Here is a 19671-nt window from a genome sequence, read left to right on the forward strand (position 1 = left end):
AGGTACTGAGTGTGACTATTTTTTTTACGTCCAATTAGACCTTTCAAATCCTGTCCCCAATTTTTGTGTGTGTTTATATACCAAGTACCAATAAAGTCACCGAATTTCGGACTATTCTGATGAAGCTACCACTTTTAACATTAAAAAGAAAAAACACTTTGGGTCAGAAATGACCGAAGACCCCCAGAGGGTTAAGCATGCATAAGTCAACTTTAATCATATAAAATGTAATTTCCAAATAGCAAAATTGTGGCCAGTGAAAATGCTGAGTGGCAAACTCTGGAAAACCACGAGCCACAGTGACTGCTGAGCAAAAAAGTTAATGTCAGGCGGGACGTGGGCGGAGCTGAAGTGAAGCGATGGCTGTCAATGGAGAGTGGCCAGACTCTACAAATGAAATGTGTCTGGTAAGACCAGGCTAGAAAACAAGTGCTCTTTACAAGTACATTTTTAACAATGCCAATGTCAATACCAGTTATTTCTTAAATGTGTGTGTGGTTTTTCAAAATAATCTTTTAGAAAAAAAAATCCACACACTGGCCATTAATAACACATTTATTGCAAAAGCAAATATGAGCACATTTAAATACAAATATTTGTATCATGTAAAAAATTATGTGAAAAATATTTATTATCAGAAATATTAGAAAATAACAATATATTCCTATAACATGAATATGAATAAAATAAAATAAAATACCAGCGACATAAAGCTGAATATATCAGGGGTGTTTTGGAGCAAATATTAGGAAAAGTACTGAAAACATGTTAAAGTGATGCAGAAACCCATGTTTTGTAATTAATATAATTTGAATATTGATATTTTTAAAGGAATCGATACCCAATAAGTATCTTGTGAGTGTTGATGTATCAAAACTGCAGTATCGATGTGCCCATAAGGTTTGAACAAGAACATATGAGACCATCACTAATAAAACTGAACATTTAAAGGGAAAGTTACAGCAACACAAACGACAGAATAACTGAAGCTGATAATATAGTGCACTTTGAGAACAAAAACAAACTGTCAATCATCAGTGGCTCCGCCCACAGAGCTCAGGATTGGTTCCTCTGAGCTCCGCCTCTTCCTGTTGATCTGAACACACAATAAGATGAAGAAAGACTGACTGAAGTTCATCAACAACATTATAAAACCTTTCTCCAGAATCATAAAGCACTCACACTCGTGCTGAAGAGAGTTTTATTGATTATATTGAGAAGAGCTGCAGGTTCTGACACTTACTGATGGATTCTCATGTTCAGAAAAGCTCTGAGGATCAAGAGTCTTCAGGACGTCTGTGTGAAAGAGAGCGAGAGATCAGTCATGTGATCATCTGTGATCAGGGTCGGATTAACAATTTCCTCTGCCCTGGGCAACAAGACTCAAGGGCCGCCCCTGCCATTGCCCCAAAGCAACAATCGCAAAGTCGCTATCACTAAGAGCATATCAGGCTTCTGCAATGCTCAGTGGAGATGTGTGTAATAGCCTCAGCATCAAGTGCATTCAAGAGACAGAACAGATGCACAAATGTTTAACATAACTTCTTACAATGAATCTTTCACAGCACTTGGCTACAGAGTAATTATTAAATGTTTCAAAATAGCCAATCAATTATCTTTTGACTGCAACAGTGAAATAAAGCAGACAGCTAGGGAAGCCTTACCTTAAAACCAGAGATTATTTCTAAAATGCTACAATGTGAAATTACTGGCTATTTTTGAATTATTTTTCAAAATGGCGACTAATTTAAATTCCTTTTCTCTTTTTAGTTTTTCTTAGCGGTCTCACTTAAATTTCAGACAGTATTGCCAGATTGGGTCGATGATTTCCAGCCCAAACGCTCACTAAAACCCGCCCAATTCAAGAAAAAAAAACACCCACAATTTGAACTTCCAAAATAATGTGATATAATTTTATTGCCATGTCAATCAAGGTTGGGTTAGCACCATTTTAACTCCTTAAAACAAAATAATGATGTCAAAATTTTTTTTTTTTAATTCCCAGGAAAACGGATCAAAACAGGGCAAATACATTAAAATACAGTCATGCAGCATGACCAAAATATCCAAGTGGAAACTATAAAAATCACGAAATTAACCGATGACTAACCCATGGAAAAACACGTGCATAATTTTCAAATGTCAACAGTAAGAATAAACTAATTTAAGTGCAAAAAGTGCCCAATACAACTTAAGTGATCGGAATAAACAACGTAATTATCAGGCATTACACACACATTACACACACACCACAGCCAAAATGTGTCATTCACTGATACTGCTGATAGTCCTACAACAAAAAATTAACAACAAGAATGCGTTTACCTTTGTCGTGCTTAAACTTCAGACAGAACTACAGTAACGTTATGTCTTTCGTGAAATACATGTTTGTAGAACATAATGCAGAACTTAACACAGTCAAAATGGATTAATCGTTGATTCAAACGAGTACAGCGCAGTCTGGACGGTTTAAAAGGTGCAGATGTCCTGGTCAGACCAGTGTGCTCCTGATGGTCAGGAGTCATATATTCCATTTCAATTCAAGTCATTCAACTGTGCACTTAGAGTTAGTTATAGCCTATGTATAAAGAGTCTTTGAGTCACAGGTGTAATCCATGTTTTGAGAGTTGGTTCACTCTGCCACTCATTACTGTAGATAACTTTCTGTATATTTATGCCACTTTGGCATAGCAATCATTTGATATCCAGCTACAATTTTGCGCTGAAAACCTGTCATGAATGAGCGCGTCTCCCTGCTGATCGCTGATTGGCTGAAAGTGTGTGCTCGTCGGTGACGTCAACACCAATGCCAGCTGACTCTACGCTGGGCCAGTGTGTGTCATGATGACTGATTTTATGGAGTACATGCACACTTGAGTTTGTTTTTAACCAATTAGACTATAAAATTTAGATGGTTGAAAACCGCCAAACTGACCCCAAACCAGCCCAACTTTTGTCCACCCGCCCAAAAACGTGTTTAACCGCACAATCAAATTCAAAACCACCCAATCTGGCAACGCTGATTTCAGAGCTTCAAGTCACGTGATTCGCAGCAGCAGCGCAGGAAGCTACAGACACTGTTTTTGACGTGATTTAACATAATATTTTGATCAAACGGGTTGCAAAAATATGCATATAATTAGGAAAGTGAGGACTGCATTTATAACGTGATATAACATAATATTTGACGGCGCCAAGGGCCCCTTAGATGTCCTGTGCCCCTGGGCAAGTGACCAATTGCCCTAACGGTTAATCCGGCCCTGTCTGTGATGGAGGATCTGACGCTGGCATCTCACTTACTGTGAGTGTGTCGTACAGGTCAGAGGTCGTGGACTTGAGCTCAAGAGCTGTATATGTGTCTTCAGTGGGGTCAGAGATCTACAGGAGAGACAGAAGGACACACATCACAAAATATCACAATATAGTATTAAAAATATGATCAATGATGCTTTTCCATTCAAGTGAAGCGATAAGGTGCACAGAAGCGCAGGCGTTTGCTGTGGTAACGAACAATGGAGAAAACATCTTCATCTGAGGCCATTCAGGAATATATATGTTATCCATGTCGCATTTAAGCAAAAGCTATATATAAAATAACATGCATTTCTTCAAAGTTTGGTCTTGATGTGGATTTTATAGTTCCTGCAGTTTCTCTTAATTTGAGCTGAAACAAATTCAAGCCACAAGAGTTCAGATCATGTTTTAAAATCAATGATAAATGATGAAGTGATCTCTGATTGGTCAATGACGTGGCGGCCATGAATCTTGTACAAAACCCTTAATGGCTTGAGTCATCATAGATTTGACAGTAAATTATCATTAAAAACCTGACAAGGCCATTCACAACTGCCCACTGAAATCAGTCTATGTAGTTTTGCTTCCTGATGTTTTATATTACAGGACAAACTGCTGGATTGAGAAGGTTTGAATCCCGTCAGTCTGTACAGTTACAGTCAGAAACACAGATAACGGCTGATCGATTGATTCTCTGCTTCTGTAAAGTCATGTTTAGATGATTTACCTCTTTCATTCTGCGATCTTCAGTTTTAACACTCCTTCGTTTCCTCCTGTTATAATGACAGACATTAACAGCATATGGACGAATGTATTAAATCAAGAGACAATATGATGCTGTTTTTAAAGATTACTAATAATCAAACACAAATGAGCCATGTTCTTCTACATCAGACCAAAAGTGAACTTATACAATCACTGCAGTTTTTTATTGCACTCACATTATAAACAGGATGATGATGATGAAGATGATGATGAAGAATAATCCTCCAGATGCCACTGTGATCACAATCACAGTCACATTCCTAACAGCACCATGATGAGCTGAAAGAGGAAGATCCTCATGATTAACTCTCCAAATGGACACAGCTAAAACTCCAGAGTTAAAGGAAATGTATGTAAGATTGTGGCCAAAACTGGTACTGCAATAATTTTCAAATGACTGTAGAGCGGTGTATCCCCTCTCCCCCTCCCCCTGACTCGAGGTTGCCAGATAGGCTCTAGGATCCAGCAGGAGCGTAGGCTGATACAAGGGGCTTCCAATGGCAAATGACGAGTCCTACACAGCAAGTTCTTTGTTTTTTCATTGTCACAAAGTTTTTCTGATTCATAACGAGGTCTTTTAGGTTTCGTAAAGTTTTATTTTTTATCCAAAAAGTTTGTAGCTGCAGCTGTGGTAACTAGAGCAGAGCTGGCAACCCGGATGCCGAAACACTACTGACTTCGTGACTGGTAGACAGGTGGAGGGTGGCGCTTCAGGCCAAAACACAACATGTCAACATCAACATCAGTTGAGGGCTGCAACTTCACTTTTAAACTGTTGTCAGTGATATAAATATTTGAAATTAACATGATTTCTTAGTGTCTAGTGACATATCAGGGCGATTTTATGATTAATTGAAATACATTTTTTACATACAGTTCCTTTAAATGAACTCTCCTGGGAGTATATGTGAGACCACACTCAAGAGTGTTAAAGTGCTAAAATAAGAGTGTTAAAGTAACACTGAAGCAGTGTTAAAGTTAATGAGATAATTAAGTGATTAATTGAGTGATGATTGGCCATTATTGAAGACACCTGATGTTTACAAGCAGAATCGCCAAATGAGAAAAATAAAAGTGTTTGCTGTTTGCTTTACTTTTGACTTTTTAATATTATATTTTGTTGGGTGCTGTAACTGAGTTGTAACAGCCAGACAAACAATGATAAAAGCTGATTGCTTGGTGTTGGTTATGTTTTGACATCGTCTTTACTTGACCTGAATCACTAACCTCATTTAGAGCCTAGCCTAGAGTTGGGTTTATCTTGTTGATTATAACATAAGATCCAGCATTTTCAATATAATTTCTTAAAAGTTGTTCTAATAAAAAAAAAAACGCAAATCAAGAATCAGTGTAGGAATCTCAACAATGGTGACAAAGAGCTCGTAAAGCTCATAATGATTGGAGCCAAGGAGGAATTTTAATTGAGGCCTCCCATAATGCACTGCAATTCTGATGGTCACCACTGTTGAGATTCTTCGGCTGATTCTTGATGTCTGTGAAAATGTTTTTTTTGTTTGTTGTTGTTGTTTTTTGATCAGAACAACTTTTAAGAAAACCTTTGGAATAAGTTGAAAATAGTTTATTTTATCCCTTCAAATCATAAGGCTGGTGTAAATGTAACTCGGATATAAGGCTATAATCAATGATTCAGCTCAATTGATGTTTATGTCAAAACATAACCACCACCTGATCAACTTTGCTTGTCTGGCTGTTAAAGCAACCAAAAAAAAAATCTAATGTGGTAAATGTCAAGGGTCAAGATCCAAACTAAATCAAACACTTATCCCCACAATGGTGACTTAAGAATTGTGGTGTTCTCCTTTGGCGATTCTGCTTGTTATCATCAGGTGTTCGTCACTAATGGCCAATCAACACTCAATTACTTAATTATCTCATTAACTTTAACACTGCTTCAGTGTTACTTTAACACTCTTATTTTAACACTTTAACACTCTTGAGTGTGGTCTTGAGTTTTTGCTGTTTGTAAAAGTGATCTTTCCTGTTTCCGTCTCCAACCAAGATCGTCGGGAATGGATTGAGGTGCGTAACTGGCCTGTTTCCGCGGCCTCTGAGTAAGGCTGAAATTATAGCGTCTTTCTGTTTTTAATACATGCCTTGAATATATGTCTTAATTACAGTAGGCCTATAGATAGTTATGATATTTGTGGCTGTAATCTACAGTGCAACCGCAAAAACAAAAAAACTATTATCTGTAAGGTTTTCGTGTAGTTTAGGGAGCCTCTATTGGCCATCTTGTATTATTTGCATATAGTATTTATATACATCATTTATATGCCTTTTCATTGACAAAGCTCTGCATTTGTAAAAGTGATCTTTCCTGTTTCCTTCTCAGCTTTAGAAATCTGTTGTGTTTTTGAGACACATGATCTAAATCTGTAGTTTGTTCTTCCAGATTTTAGTGATGACACAAGAGCTCCCACAAAACTGACTGATCATTTATTAGAGTTATGTAGTCTTAAACTCTGCTAGCTTTTCAAAGACAACTTTGAAGAAAAACGATCGATCTGTACTCACACATGACATTGAGATGAACATCAGGAGAGATGTGATGGTGTCCGTGTACAGCACAGCTATATCTGCCTGCATCCTCTCTTCTGACTGACTGCAGCAGGAGTTCATTGTTTCTGTCTCTTCTCTCAGTTAATGGCTGTGAGTTTCTGGACCAGATGAATGTTGCTCTGTCAGTCAGAGTGCAGCTGCTTTTACATGTCAGACGGACTGAATCTCCCTCTGTCACTCTCTCAGGAGACTCCACCTGAAGATCTGAACACAACACACACATTATATCTAGTGCTGCTGTCATACACTGATTATTATTCAACATAATGCACAGAACAAGAGATAAACCTCACCAAACTCACCTGTGACAGTAAGAGTCACTCCTGGAACACCAAGCCATTTCTTATCAGGTTTATCAGTGATGAATCTGAAATAGTACTCGTGTGAATCCTTCAGTGTCACATGACTCAGTCTGACGGTGCAGTTCTGCTGTTGATCTCCCAGATACTGAAGCCTCTGCCTGTATTCAGGGTCCTTAGACAGATCTGGAAACTCGACACCCTTTATAGACTCTTTGGTCCAGAACACTTTCATGATCTGATGTCCAGTAGGGTATGTATAAGAGCAGTTCATTATCACTGTTGAGTCCTTTAGTGCACAGATGTGTGAAGGACTGTAACTCACACCCCAACCAGCACTAGAAACCCCTGAAACACAGAATTCATCCTGATGAACATGTTTTATCAGTTATTCTGGACCATTGAAAACTTCATACTTTTACTTCTAAACAGCGACTCATGACAGGAAATATAAGCTCATCTTCTCAGAATCTATTGAGTGATGAATGATCTCATTGTGAATTACTTCATGAGCTTTCGTGGCGACCGAGGGGGAAGTTGTAGATGATATGGGAGGAGAAAAGAGAAGCAGAACACAGGACCAATCTCAGTCACTCGTTATCTAATATTAATGATTGGCACCTACACAGGTCGACTACGCCACCCCGGAGAACCGGGGAAATCACGCCCTATGGGCGCACAGGTTCGTTATCTTTTTTTTAAAGAATGGGTGAAGAGATGTAGGTCGTATATAGAAAAAAAGGAATAACAACTGTATTGTATCAATGTTGAATAAATAAACTTCAGCAAAATTTGCTATACCATAACGTGAACCAATCTGTATCCGGCACACCACACAAAAATAAACAAATGACACAAAGTGACCAGCAGCGGAGGTATCTGGAGGGTGGCCAGCTGTCCAATTAGATGGTCCCCCGTGATACAATACACACGCCCATGCCACACGTGAAGATTGGATACAAGAAAACACACAGCACTAGGTGTAAACACCACACTATGGCAGCTGGACCTCTCTCCAGAACCCCAAAACCCCTAACAAAACTCAAAGAAAACAACAGAAAAAAAACAATCAGCAGGAACCAAAAATATAACAAAGATCCAAATTAAACAAAGTCAAAATGTCCCAAATTAAATTAAAGACAAATTCAACTCTCTTAACAAAAACCTAACATTCACTCATGCATCCGGTAATCCAGTTACAAAGCCAGAGTAAATGATAAACAAAAAACACAATAAATAAAACATACCTCAACTTGAATACACACAGCTAATGTATAGCCACTAGAATCAAACAGGTGGCGGTCGGTGAAACCGGATCGGCCAACAAAGCCGCTCAAACTTCCAAAAGAGGCGCGAGGCAATAATCACAGCAACAGTGACTCTAATAATGGACATAGAAACTTGACAGTTGTAGCGTCTGCAGTCTCGCTCTCATAGGATCAAAGGGATGCGTCGTTTTGAGGAACATCAGAGATGCTCTTCTCATCCACAGCTCTGCATATAAATTAAATCCCTGCTCCAATGGCTCCAACAAGTCTAAGTTAGATTGCACCACTGACTGGTTAATGACCAGCTAGAGTGTGACCAGAAGATACGATGATGGTCCTGTGAGAGCTTCAATCAGATCCTAATCAGCCCGGACCCCTAACTCACCCCTATGTTGAGAATGGCCGGGAGATGACCTTAACACACACATACACAAGCATTCCTCTTTATTTAGCCTTTAATTAAACTATCCCAGAAATTACAGATATGATGATTTCTTAAGTATATGCATGCTCCCTATATTGTATATGCTCATGTGATGTAAAAGTCATCTTAAATGCTCAAAATGGCTCTGTAAAGAAGATACACTGCTTTTATGTGTTTAAACCAAGGCATGTTTGATGTCTAAAGGTTACTCTTTCTTTGTCTTAGTCAATGGTGCAAAGTATATGATTATGAGATGTACCCAGGGCTTAATTTGAGCCGGAACACGCCGGAACATGTTCCGGCACCTCCGATGTTGGATCCGGCACCTTTTTAATTGAATCCGTCACCTCATATGTCACTATTGAGTGTTTTTCTTCTTTTTCTTCTTGGTTAATTTAATAGTCCAAAAAATAACTGCTTGTGAAAACAATTGATGCAGTGTATTTATTTTATTTTTTTACATTTCGCACCCGTGCAGTGCATGTTCTGAAATTAGAATAAAAATTGCCTTGAATAGGCTACACGCGGCCTTGTTTGTTTTGCAGTCTATTGACGATGCAATGCTCTGCTGATGCGCCACGAGAAAGCCCTGGGGTGCGTTTCCCGAAAGCATCGTTGGCCAACTACTGTATGGTCGCAAGTTCCGTCGTTATCAGCATAGTTCAACGATTTGGTGTTTCCCGAAACCATCGTTCCAACGAACGTTCGCAAATTGCATCGCAAACTTGTGTGGTTGGAACGACAGCTCTTGACCTGTGGTTAGAAGTATAGTTCCTTGTTAGTTTGTCGTGTCGACGTCATTGATTTCGCAGCAGCTGGGATGTGTTCTATTCAGAGCTATCGACCCTATAGCCTATTTCTTTCGAAGGTTTCACCATCCACTTTAAGTAATTTGGATGACTTAAAGTCGAGGTGCCTAGGTTTTACACAATTTGCTTTCTTCATTACAAATTATTTGAAACGATATAATAGCGTGACGATCGCAATTATTCTCCCTTCGAAGTGCCCTCCGAAAGAATTATTTATGCTGGTTGGGACGCAGTCTTGGTTTCGTTTGTGCGAAGAAACGAGTGTGCAAGTGAGTAGCTTTGTTAAATTCCCAAAGACAAATTGTCATTTAACAATATTTTACAAAAAGGGGTTTACCCTTAAATATTAAATTGTATCTGTACTGTAGCATTACACATATGCAACACATGCAGTGCTTAGCGCTAAGGAAACATAGGCAGATTCAGATTTATTTTATTCTGACATTTAAACATTTAACAAATGATGACATAAATCAACATAAAGTCTGAAAAGGAATAGGCAGAAGCATTTATTTTTTGGGTGATTTCTGCCCAGGATTTTTTTTTAATCAGCATTTGTTACACAATTTTTCAGCTTTGAAAATAGCTTTTTTTATTCTCCACCTCCTCCAAAAGAACTGTAACTTCATTTTTTGAAAATTTTGGTTTTCGCGTCATTTTCATATAGGTCATATGAACATAGCTGTATGGCAAGGGGTCTTAAATAGGTAGATTAACGATCTTAAGCAAAATATGCAACAGGTGTACACAATAGTATAACAATCACAGTGATCATTGATCAACAGTAAAACCCATCATTTATTTTCATTTTAATTGTGCTGATCTATCAATATTCAATAAGAAATTAATAAATATGAAATTGTGAAATTAATAGTTATAGATTTTTGGGATCAGAGAAGACAACATTGTGTTTATATATGTTTATATTTTATTGTTCAAAGAATGAATGTTGAGTTGTTAACGTAATTACTCCACATCGTCACTAAGAAAGCGCAGTCGAAAAGAGAAAAGAACCAAATTTACAGCAGGTGGCGATATGTGCTCATAGCAGCAGTCCGCCATTAGATCGAAGAAGAAGAAGAAGAACGTCATAACGACAGATCCAACCAATGTGGTTCAAACCATGGTTTTGCGACACAGGTACCATGGTTTCGGGAAACAGTAGTGACTAGCTAGTTGATTTCTTTAAAGATGCATCATACTATGGTAGTTAAACCAGCGAGTTGCATCGTTGTACGGGAAACGCACCCCTGGTCTGTTGTAGAAATACTGATCCATCCAATGCAACAAATATATTTAATGGCTAATGTATGCATAGGCCTATGCTGAGTTTAATTTATTTATGATTAGATGCGCTGCAGTTCATGCGCAATGCAATGAACGCGGCGCACCGGTGCCTCCATGTCACGGTTATTATATTGTCTGTTATATTTGCTTTTTATTCATTAAATTCAAGCAATTAGTTGATGCAACATTTACTAAAATTAATATACAATTTATGCAAAACGAAATTCGTTTCAAAGAAAGGCTTTCTACAAAGCAAAACTTAATGAAAGTGGTAAAAAAATCATGTCACCCGAATTTGCGCATCTTATGATCCTATCTTTTATTATAATTGTTTTTATAGCAAAAATTGTATAAACACATCATATTTATATATAAATAATATATAAATAATATATAGGCCTATATTTTTTTCATATATGATGATCGTTATCGGTAGTGATATTGTTTATTATTGCAAATATTTTTCATTTGTTTAATAAATCTAATAATTCTGACTGGGCACATCACTATAGTCATAACTTTATTTCTATCTCAAATGATTTTTACGGAGCCCCTAAAGGGACCTTTGCAAAAAATAAAAATATACAGACTATCGCGTGCGCACGAGAAACTTAACGCGTGCGCATGAGAAACTTATCTACCTTATAATTTCCTGTTTGCATAAAATTTGACACAGGAGAACTACACCTGTGCAAGACGGAATGCACATTTCGATCGTCTCTGCCATGTGACAGTGATGTCCCTTGATCGTTTGTGTTTTTTTTAATCATTACTTTATTAGCCTAATTGGGTGGGCAGAAAGCTGTGCCATAATCAGAAATAATATATTTTTTTAGCAAAGTAATACTACAACTAAGAAACAAATATTTCTTAGTTTATATTTTGTTTAATATTAAATTTAGTTTTGTATGAGCCCTTCTTTAAAATTAATTTTGTTTTGTTTAAATTGTATCTTAATTTCAATCAAGGTTTCGTCAGCAAATTGCTTAGATTTAATAAATAACAAGCAAATAGAGTAATAGCAGATTATAAGGGTGAGATGAAGTCGCGCAGGAGCGATCACATGCATTGCACATGAGCTGGAGTGCGTCTCATAAATAAACGAAACTCAGCAGCTACTGCCTCACAGACATGAGAAATATGTGTATAGAAAGCTTGAAATGTCTACTTTTCTTTAACTTCTAGTTAAGAAAAGAAATAGACTAGTTAAGCAATGCGCAGTGTTAAAACGAGCAGCTCATGATGGCGTCTCTGAATGCTGCGCTTCATCACTGCGTGTGCTGTGAGTTTAACACACATCTCTAATCCTGACTTGTGCAACTTTGTACACATTTGTTTCTTAGTTGTAGTATTACTTTGCTGAAAAAAATATATTATGGCATAGCTTTCTGCCCACCCAATTAGGCTAATAAAGCAATGATAAAAAAAAAACCACACGATCAAGGGACATCACTGTCACATGGCAGAGACGATCGAAATGTGCATTCTGTCTTGCACAGGTGTAGGTCTCCTGTGTCAAATTGTACGCAAACCGGAAATTATAAGGCAGATAAGTTTCTCGTGAAAAGCCCGAAAGTCTGTATATATTTTTTTAGGGGCTCCGTAGATTTTTAATAACTTGGCTGAGAAAAAAAAAATTATAGGGGGTACATTATTGAAAAAAGATTGAGAAGCACTGCTATAGGCAGTGTACATTTTTTTTTGTTCCGTTACCTCCAACCTGCATTTTGAGTCGCCGGATCCACACCCCCTCTGCGTTCTGGGACCTCCCACTTTACAAATTAAGCACTGGATGTATCGTTAGTATGTTTAGTCCTTTTGGAGTGAAACTTTACTAATTCTGGCCTCCCGCAAGAACATTCCATCGAGTAATAAAGTCAGAACAAAGAAATTCTCTCCCGCCTGAAATTCACACCAACGATTGGTCATCTCAGGGAGGATGGGCGTAGGTTAATGGACTTTAAAGGACAGTAACACAAGCACATCTTTGCTCAGTCAACTTGCAAGGACTCCGACGAGACAAATTTTCTTTTCCTCCCATCACATCAGCGCGGCTCGTGGGCTTCGGCCCCGAGCCCGCGCGGCCCAGCCAAGCCAGTTGTTTCCTTTGAAGATCGACGAAATGATCTTTCCCTTCCAAGACACTCGCTTCTAAACACCTTTAAATCTCCCGCGGACCGACTAAGCTCCGGAAGGACCAAACGGAGAGAGAGCTTCAGCGCACGAACACTCTGAGAAACGCCAACGCACGCATCACAAAACACGAGTCCCTTTAATGTCAGATCTAAGCTACGAGCTCCTATAAGTATCATTGAATGCTTTAATTAATATCATACTTCGGAAAGTTTGTCCTTTGTGGCCAAAAAAAAATTGGGTAGAAGACCTTGTGAGAGTTGATAAGGATTGTACTGCTCGTTCGTTAAACGGAACGGACCAGAGGAATTAATAATCCACTCCTTAGAGGTTATTCTGTGATTATTTAATATAGATATATAGTTAATTGCAATAAATTGTTGTTACCCATATATATATATATATATATATATTGCATAAATACCTATGTTAGGTATTCCCCTTTTTGGGTGATTTTGGAGATTTATGATTCGATTATAACCTGTTATGATTAATCATAAATCCCTAAATATTAATACTCATAATTCCCTATTGAGCTAAATTTAATTTAATAATATATGTAACCCTAAAACGCTACACAGTAGACAATGAAGATGTGGTAAAAGCATAACTTGTAGTAGCAACAAAACAGCAGCGCTGTCCCAAACGCATTTCATGCAGGAGACAATCGCTCCAACATCCTCATTTATGCTGAGCGTCCGTGAAGGAACTGATTCTCCTGCTAAAAAAACAGTTGATTAGATCACTTGATTAAAATATTAGTTAAAAAGGATAACTTATACGTACCGAGTGATCGTTACGGAAACGCATAGCTGTACAATTACTCACAGCACGAGTCGCCGCAGCTCACACGCATTTACAGTAAAAAAACACTAGAATGGATTAAACGAGAGAGTTACCACAACCCCCATATTAAAGCAGCACTAGGTAACTTTTCAACCTTTATAATATATTTTCAAGACTCTTCTGATGATACATCGACTTACAATAGGTTGAATGACACGTCTGCCATAGCCTGACGGGGTCTGTATCGTTTTTAATCGTACTTTTAAACTTCGGGTTTCGGGTAGTAACCGGAGAACAAAAAGAACTAAAAAATTTGACCGCTTTACGGCATATACGTCACTTCCACCACCACCCTCACTTCCTTAAATTCGGACGTGCGAGCCCAACTATCATTTGTTTGCTGAATGTTATAGTCATGGCCGAAGCAGCACAGAAAAATAAGAAAGCAAAGGTTTTGTCGGAGGAAAGCAAAAAGAGGAAACAAGAAAGTGATTGGATTAAAGGCAGGACGAGTATCAACATTGGGCCAGCGTTTGCTCGTTGGCGTGAGCTGAAGGAGGAGGGGCTACATTCTTGCAAGTAAATACATAAGACGTACAAAATCATCGTGGCAGAGGGGGCGTGGGCGTTTAGCAAAGTCTGCACGGAGAGAGAGAGTCAGGAGACTGACGGTGAGTAAGTAGGTCAAGTGCATAATGAGAAACACCTGTGTCTATTTGCAGGGATTGGCGCGGAGAGACGGTATATAAGTCAGATGGGAATAGGCCACTGGGAGAGAGACACTGGCTGGGAACTCGTGGCCGTGAGATGGACTGGACAGAGAGAAAAGATTGCGGTGTACAAGTTATTTGAGCCTGAGTTATTGAAAGCGCGGTGTGCGCACGTTTATGTTGTATAAAGAGAATTTGAATAAAAACCACGAGTACCAGTCACGCTGACTCTGCCTTATTCCTCCTTGTAACAACGAATGTTTCACTACAGTGGTGCCGAAACCTGGGAGGAAGAAGAGTGCCGCCGCCAGGATGCAGAGCCCGTCAGGATCGCCGTTTGCGGACATCATCGCATCACTCCCGGGCCTCCACCAGGAACATCATCAGGCGCTCGTGGACATGAGAGAGGATCAGGAACGGCGGTTCCAGATCCTCGTCCACGCCCAGCAGGAGGACCGCGAGGCGTTCCGGAGCTGGATGGGCCGGGAGGTTCGGGCCTAGCCAAAACCATCAGCAGGCCCACCCACGCAGCTGCCTCTCAACTAAATGGCGTTCCTGGACCTGTTTGAGAGGACGGCTGAGGCCAGTGGGTGGGACAAGGATCATTGGCCGCTGTGCCTAATCCCTCTCCTAACGGGAAAGGCGCAAATAGCGGCCCAAAAACTGCCGGTCCCGAATCTCCTGGTGTACCGAGACTTAAAGAAGGCCATCCTCCAGCGGGTCGGCCTCTCCCCTGAGCAACATCGCCAGCGGTTCCGATCGCTGGACCTGGGGGAGAGTGGGCGGCCCTTTGTACTCGCACAGCAGCTCCGGGACGCGTGCCGCAAATGGCTGATGGCTGAGGGAAGCGACACGGACAAAGTCGTCGATCTGGTGGTGCTGGAACAGTTTATAGCCTGACTGCCCACGAAGACAGCGCAGTGGGTCCAGTGCCACCGTCCGGAGTCGCTGGACTTGGCCATCCAACTGGTACGCAGATGGTGTGCTGCATGTCGGGAATGTCAGCTGGTAAATCCGCCGGCCGCCCCAAACAGCGCCATTGCTCCCCCTTCCTCTCATGCAGGTCCCCTTCGAGAGAATTGGTATGGCCCTCATTGGGCCATTAGAACGATCTGCACGAGGACATCGATTTGCATTAGTCCTGGTGGATTATGCAACTCGATATCCTGAGGCAGTAGCGCTCCGCACCATTTCAGCGAAGAGTGTGGCGGACGCACTGTTTAGCCTAATCTCCCGAGTGGGAATCCCGAAAGAGATTCTCACTGATCAAGGCACGGCGATTATGTCACGTACGTTACGCGAGCTATACGAATTATTGGGCATTAAATCGATTCGCACCAGTGTCTATCACCCACAAACAGACGGCTTGGTGGAACGATTTAATCGCTCGTTAAAAACAATGATTCGTAAGTTCGTCCAGGATGACGGCAAAAATTGGGACAAATGGCTAGAACCCCTGCTTTTCGCGGTACGTGAGGTCCCACAAGCCTCCACAGGGTTTTCCCCCTTCGAGCTTCTGTATGGGCGTCAACCACGGGGGTGCTTGACGTCATGCGAGAGGCTTGGGAGGAGGGACCCTCCGAGAGTAAAAACGAAATTCAGTATGTGTTGGACCTGAGAGCAAAACTCCACACTTTGGGGCGGCTCTCGAGGGAGAATTAGCTACAGGCCCAAGACAGACAGTGCCGCTTATATGACAGGGGAACTAGGATACAAGAATTTACACCGGGAGAGAAGGTACTTTTATTATTGCCCACGTCTAGCTCTAAATTACTCGCCAAGTGGCAAGGACCATTTGAGGTCACACGACGAGTTGGGGATCTCGATTATGAGGTGGTTAGAACGGACAGGAACGGGGCACGTCAAATTTACCACCTTAATCTCCTGGAAAAGTGGAGGGAGGCGGAGTCAGTGATGCTAGCGACGGTGGTGAGTGGAGAGGAGGATCTCGGGCCAGAAGTGAGTACCAAAGTGCAATCCCTTGCTCTGGCCCCAGGGGGAGATCACCTCTCACCCTCGCAGCTCACTGACGTAGCCCAGTTGCAAGCAGAATTTGCAGACGTGTTCTCGCCCCTGCCCAGTCGAACAAACGTCATTCATCACCATATTGAGACAGAGCCGGGTGTTGTGGTGCGCAGCCGGCCGTATCGCTTGCCTGAGCATAAAAAGAAAATAGTTCAGGGGGAATTAGAGGCAATGTTAGACATGGGTGTAATAGAAGAGTCCCACAGTGATTGGGCGAGCCCGAAAGTTTTAGTTCCTAAAACGGACGGCTCGATCCGTTTCTGTGTGGACTACCGCAAGGTGAATGCTGTGTCAAAATTTGACGCATATCCAATGCCTCGGGTTGACGAGCTGCTTGATCGACTAGGTACGGCTCGCTTTTATTCGACATTGGATTTAACAAAAGGGTATTGGCAGATCCCTCTGACACCATTATCCAAGGAAAAGACCGCTTTCACAACGCCGTTTGGATTACACCAATTTGTTACGCTTCCTTTCGGGTTGTTCGGGGCACCTGCCACCTTTCAGCGTCTCATGGACCGAATTCTGAGACTGCATGCTGCATATGCCGCGGCGTATTATAGTAATGACTGGCAGCGGCATATGCAGCACTTGCGAGCGGTGCTGGAATCGCTGAGAGGGGCGGGGCTGACGGCCAACCCGAAAAAGTGTGCAGTTGGGCGAGTGGAAGTCAGGTATCTGGGCTTCCACTTGGGCCATGGACAGGTGCGTCCCCAAATTGATAAGACGGCAGCAGTTGCAACCTGTCCGAGACCCAAGACCAAAAAGGAGGTGAGGCAGTTCCTGGGGCTAGCAGGATATTCTAGAAGGTTTGTACCTAATTATTCAGACCTTACTAGCCCGCTGACTGACCTCACTAAAAAAGAAGCACCAGATACCGTCCAGTGGACGGAGCCGTGCCAGTGTTACGTTAGTGTACGGTACGTTAGTCGTAAGCTCTCTAAGAGAGAGACTAAGTACAGCACCATAGAAAAGGAGTGTTTGGCCATTAGGTGGGCCGTCCTCACCCTCAGATATTACCTCCTGGGAAGGGAGTTCACCCTCTGTTCGGACCACGCGCCCCTGCAGTGGCTCCACCGTATGAAGGATACTAACGCCCGTCGGTATCTATCTTTACAGCCTTTTAAGTTCAAGGTGGTCCACAGGCCGGGGGCCCAGATGGTTGTAGCTGACTTCCTCTCCAGAAATGAGGGGGGGGGGGGGGGGTGGAAGGCCGGATAGGTCCTCGGCCTGAGTCGAACGGTGGGGGTATGTGGCAGAGGGGGCGTGGGCGTTTAGCAAAGTCTGCACGGAGAGAGAGAGTCAGGAGAGTGACGGTGAGTAAGTAGGTCAAGTGCATAATGAGAAACACCTGTGTCTATTTGCAGTGATTGGCGCGGAGAGACGGTATATAAGTCAGATGGGAATAGGCCACTGGGAGAGAGACACTGGCTGGAAACTCGTGGCCGTGAGACGGACTGGACAGAGAGAAAAGATTGCGGTGTACAAGTTATTTGAGCCTGAGTTATTGGAAGCGCGGTGTGCGCACGTTTATGTTGTATAAAGAGAATTTGAATAAAAACCACGAGTACCAGTCACGCTGACCCTGCCTTCTTCCTCCTTGTAACAACGAACGTTAAACTACAATCATATTTTAGGATACCTAACATGTCCGTGATATTTGTTTATTTGTCTTGCCTCAAGCTATAATGCAAATCGATTTTTCAAATTTGCAGATTCATCTCTGGTAGCTTGATATTATAATATTGACGATATATGGTTATTACCTACCACTCAAACATTGAATTGAAGTATCATATAGATTCTGTAAAACGGTAACCAATAGACTAGGCTACTATAATGTGACTGGCTTGTAAACGTGAGCATCGCGATAATTTGGCGTTTTAAAAAAAATAAAACCCATGAAATTATATTCATATGACATGCTGAAACATCGGTTCATGCCACTGTACCTGGGATGAAGACATTTCACACGCGACACAAGCAGAACACCTGCATGTGAACTCCTGCAGTGTTCAGGGCTATCATGGTTGTCATGTCAACAAATGCATGTGCGATGCATCCACTGATGTAGAATGACAGAGTTTACGACAGTAGTAGAGGACAATACTGTTTCCCAACTGTAGGGGGACCCCGAGAGCAAAACCTACCTAGTGCTGCTTTAACACTGATAAACAATCGGATTTATCTTACCTGCAAATAACAACAGCCTGCACATCACCGCAGAGCTGCAGTGCAGACCAAACAATTCCACACTGAATGGTGGCGCGCCCTCGCCATGGGGCGGAGCTTACAATGACGCACCCTCAGGTAGCGGATGCACAGTCTTAAATAGACAGGCCTTGAATGCTGATAAGCTGTCACACTAAATACAGGGGAGGAAACTTGCTCACCCTGCTACACTTTGATGGAAGGATGTTGCAGAAATAAACACAGAAACACAAGTCACGAACAACAGCTCTATCAAATAATCAAACACACGAGTATTAAGATTAATAAAATAATCAATGATGATTTAAAGACTCAGCTCTCACATCGTCTTCTGAGAAAATTAGCCAAAAATATCCATGATCTGCGATACACTGATGTTTGTCCAATCAAATGCTCTGATGAGTGAGAAAGTCCCTCCCCTAAACCACCAGAATTCATGTTGAAAACTGTGACGTCACCAAAAACTATTGGATATTTATAAAAAAAAATTAGAAAGCCCATTGACATCTCTCACTCAAACTTCCTGCTTCAAAAGGAAACGCATCAATATAGCACAGAAAACTGCTCAATAATCATCATTATATGATCCAAACAGGCTACAAACTTCAGAAGAAAAGGACAGACTCTTTATAACTAAATTACACAGAAGATGAAATGTGCCAGAGACTCACCGTGAATCATGAGCAGAAAGACCAGAGGAAGAGCAGGAGCCGTTCTGACCCACATCAGCATAAAATACATCTATAATACAGCATTAAACATCACTCATAATCATCACTTGTGCTCCAACAAGTATATGTTCTGTATATCACCCTATTCGTTACATTTCTCATGTTAAGACACGTGTGTTATATGAGCAATAATCATCAGTGTTCATTTAAGTAAGAGTGTGTTTGTCTTACCGTGTTGTAGCTCATCAGATCAACAGCAACTGAACGACTGACTGAGTAACACACGCACTTTTAGCTTCACAGTGAAGGACTGTGTGTGGTTAACACTGTTTATTAAAGCCAGTGGCGGAAATATCACTGTCCCTCCCTCAACAAGAGAACAACATCACTGAACTAAACCGAAGATGCG

At 41.2% G+C, this 19671-nt stretch overlaps 1 protein-coding gene across 1 annotated transcript; it reads right to left on the minus strand.

Moving 5' to 3' along the window:
- Nucleotides 1–538: 538 nt before the first annotated feature.
- LOC307123090 (uncharacterized protein) lies at nucleotides 539–19526 on the minus strand. Its single transcript, XM_079811480.1, has 9 exons — nucleotides 19494–19526; nucleotides 19263–19332; nucleotides 6942–7286; nucleotides 6595–6843; nucleotides 4236–4338; nucleotides 4022–4067; nucleotides 3301–3378; nucleotides 1244–1296; nucleotides 539–1096 (listed from the first exon to the last, which is right to left on the minus strand). Exons 1-8 carry the CDS (start codon nucleotides 19506–19508, stop codon nucleotides 1288–1290), a joined length of 915 nt encoding a protein of 304 aa, XP_079667606.1. The 5' UTR covers nucleotides 19509–19526; the 3' UTR covers nucleotides 539–1096; nucleotides 1244–1287.
- Nucleotides 19527–19671: the final 145 nt, after the last annotated feature.

The sequence above is a fragment of the Gobio gobio genome (assembly GCF_949357685.1).
Source record: "Gobio gobio genome assembly, chromosome: 3".
Taxonomy (NCBI): domain Eukaryota; kingdom Metazoa; phylum Chordata; class Actinopteri; order Cypriniformes; family Gobionidae; genus Gobio; species Gobio gobio.

Bases quoted from the DNA above. Each gene is read 5' to 3' on its own strand.
- LOC307123090 (XM_079811480.1), bottom strand. The intron at 7,287-19,262 runs GTGAGTCTCTGG...TCTGTGTTTCAG, and splicing joins CTTTCTGCTCATGATTCACG to GGGTTTCTAGTGCTGGTTGG. The intron at 4,339-6,594 runs GTGAGTACAGAT...TTCCTCTTTCAG, and splicing joins TGTTCATCTCAATGTCATGT to CTCATCATGGTGCTGTTAGG.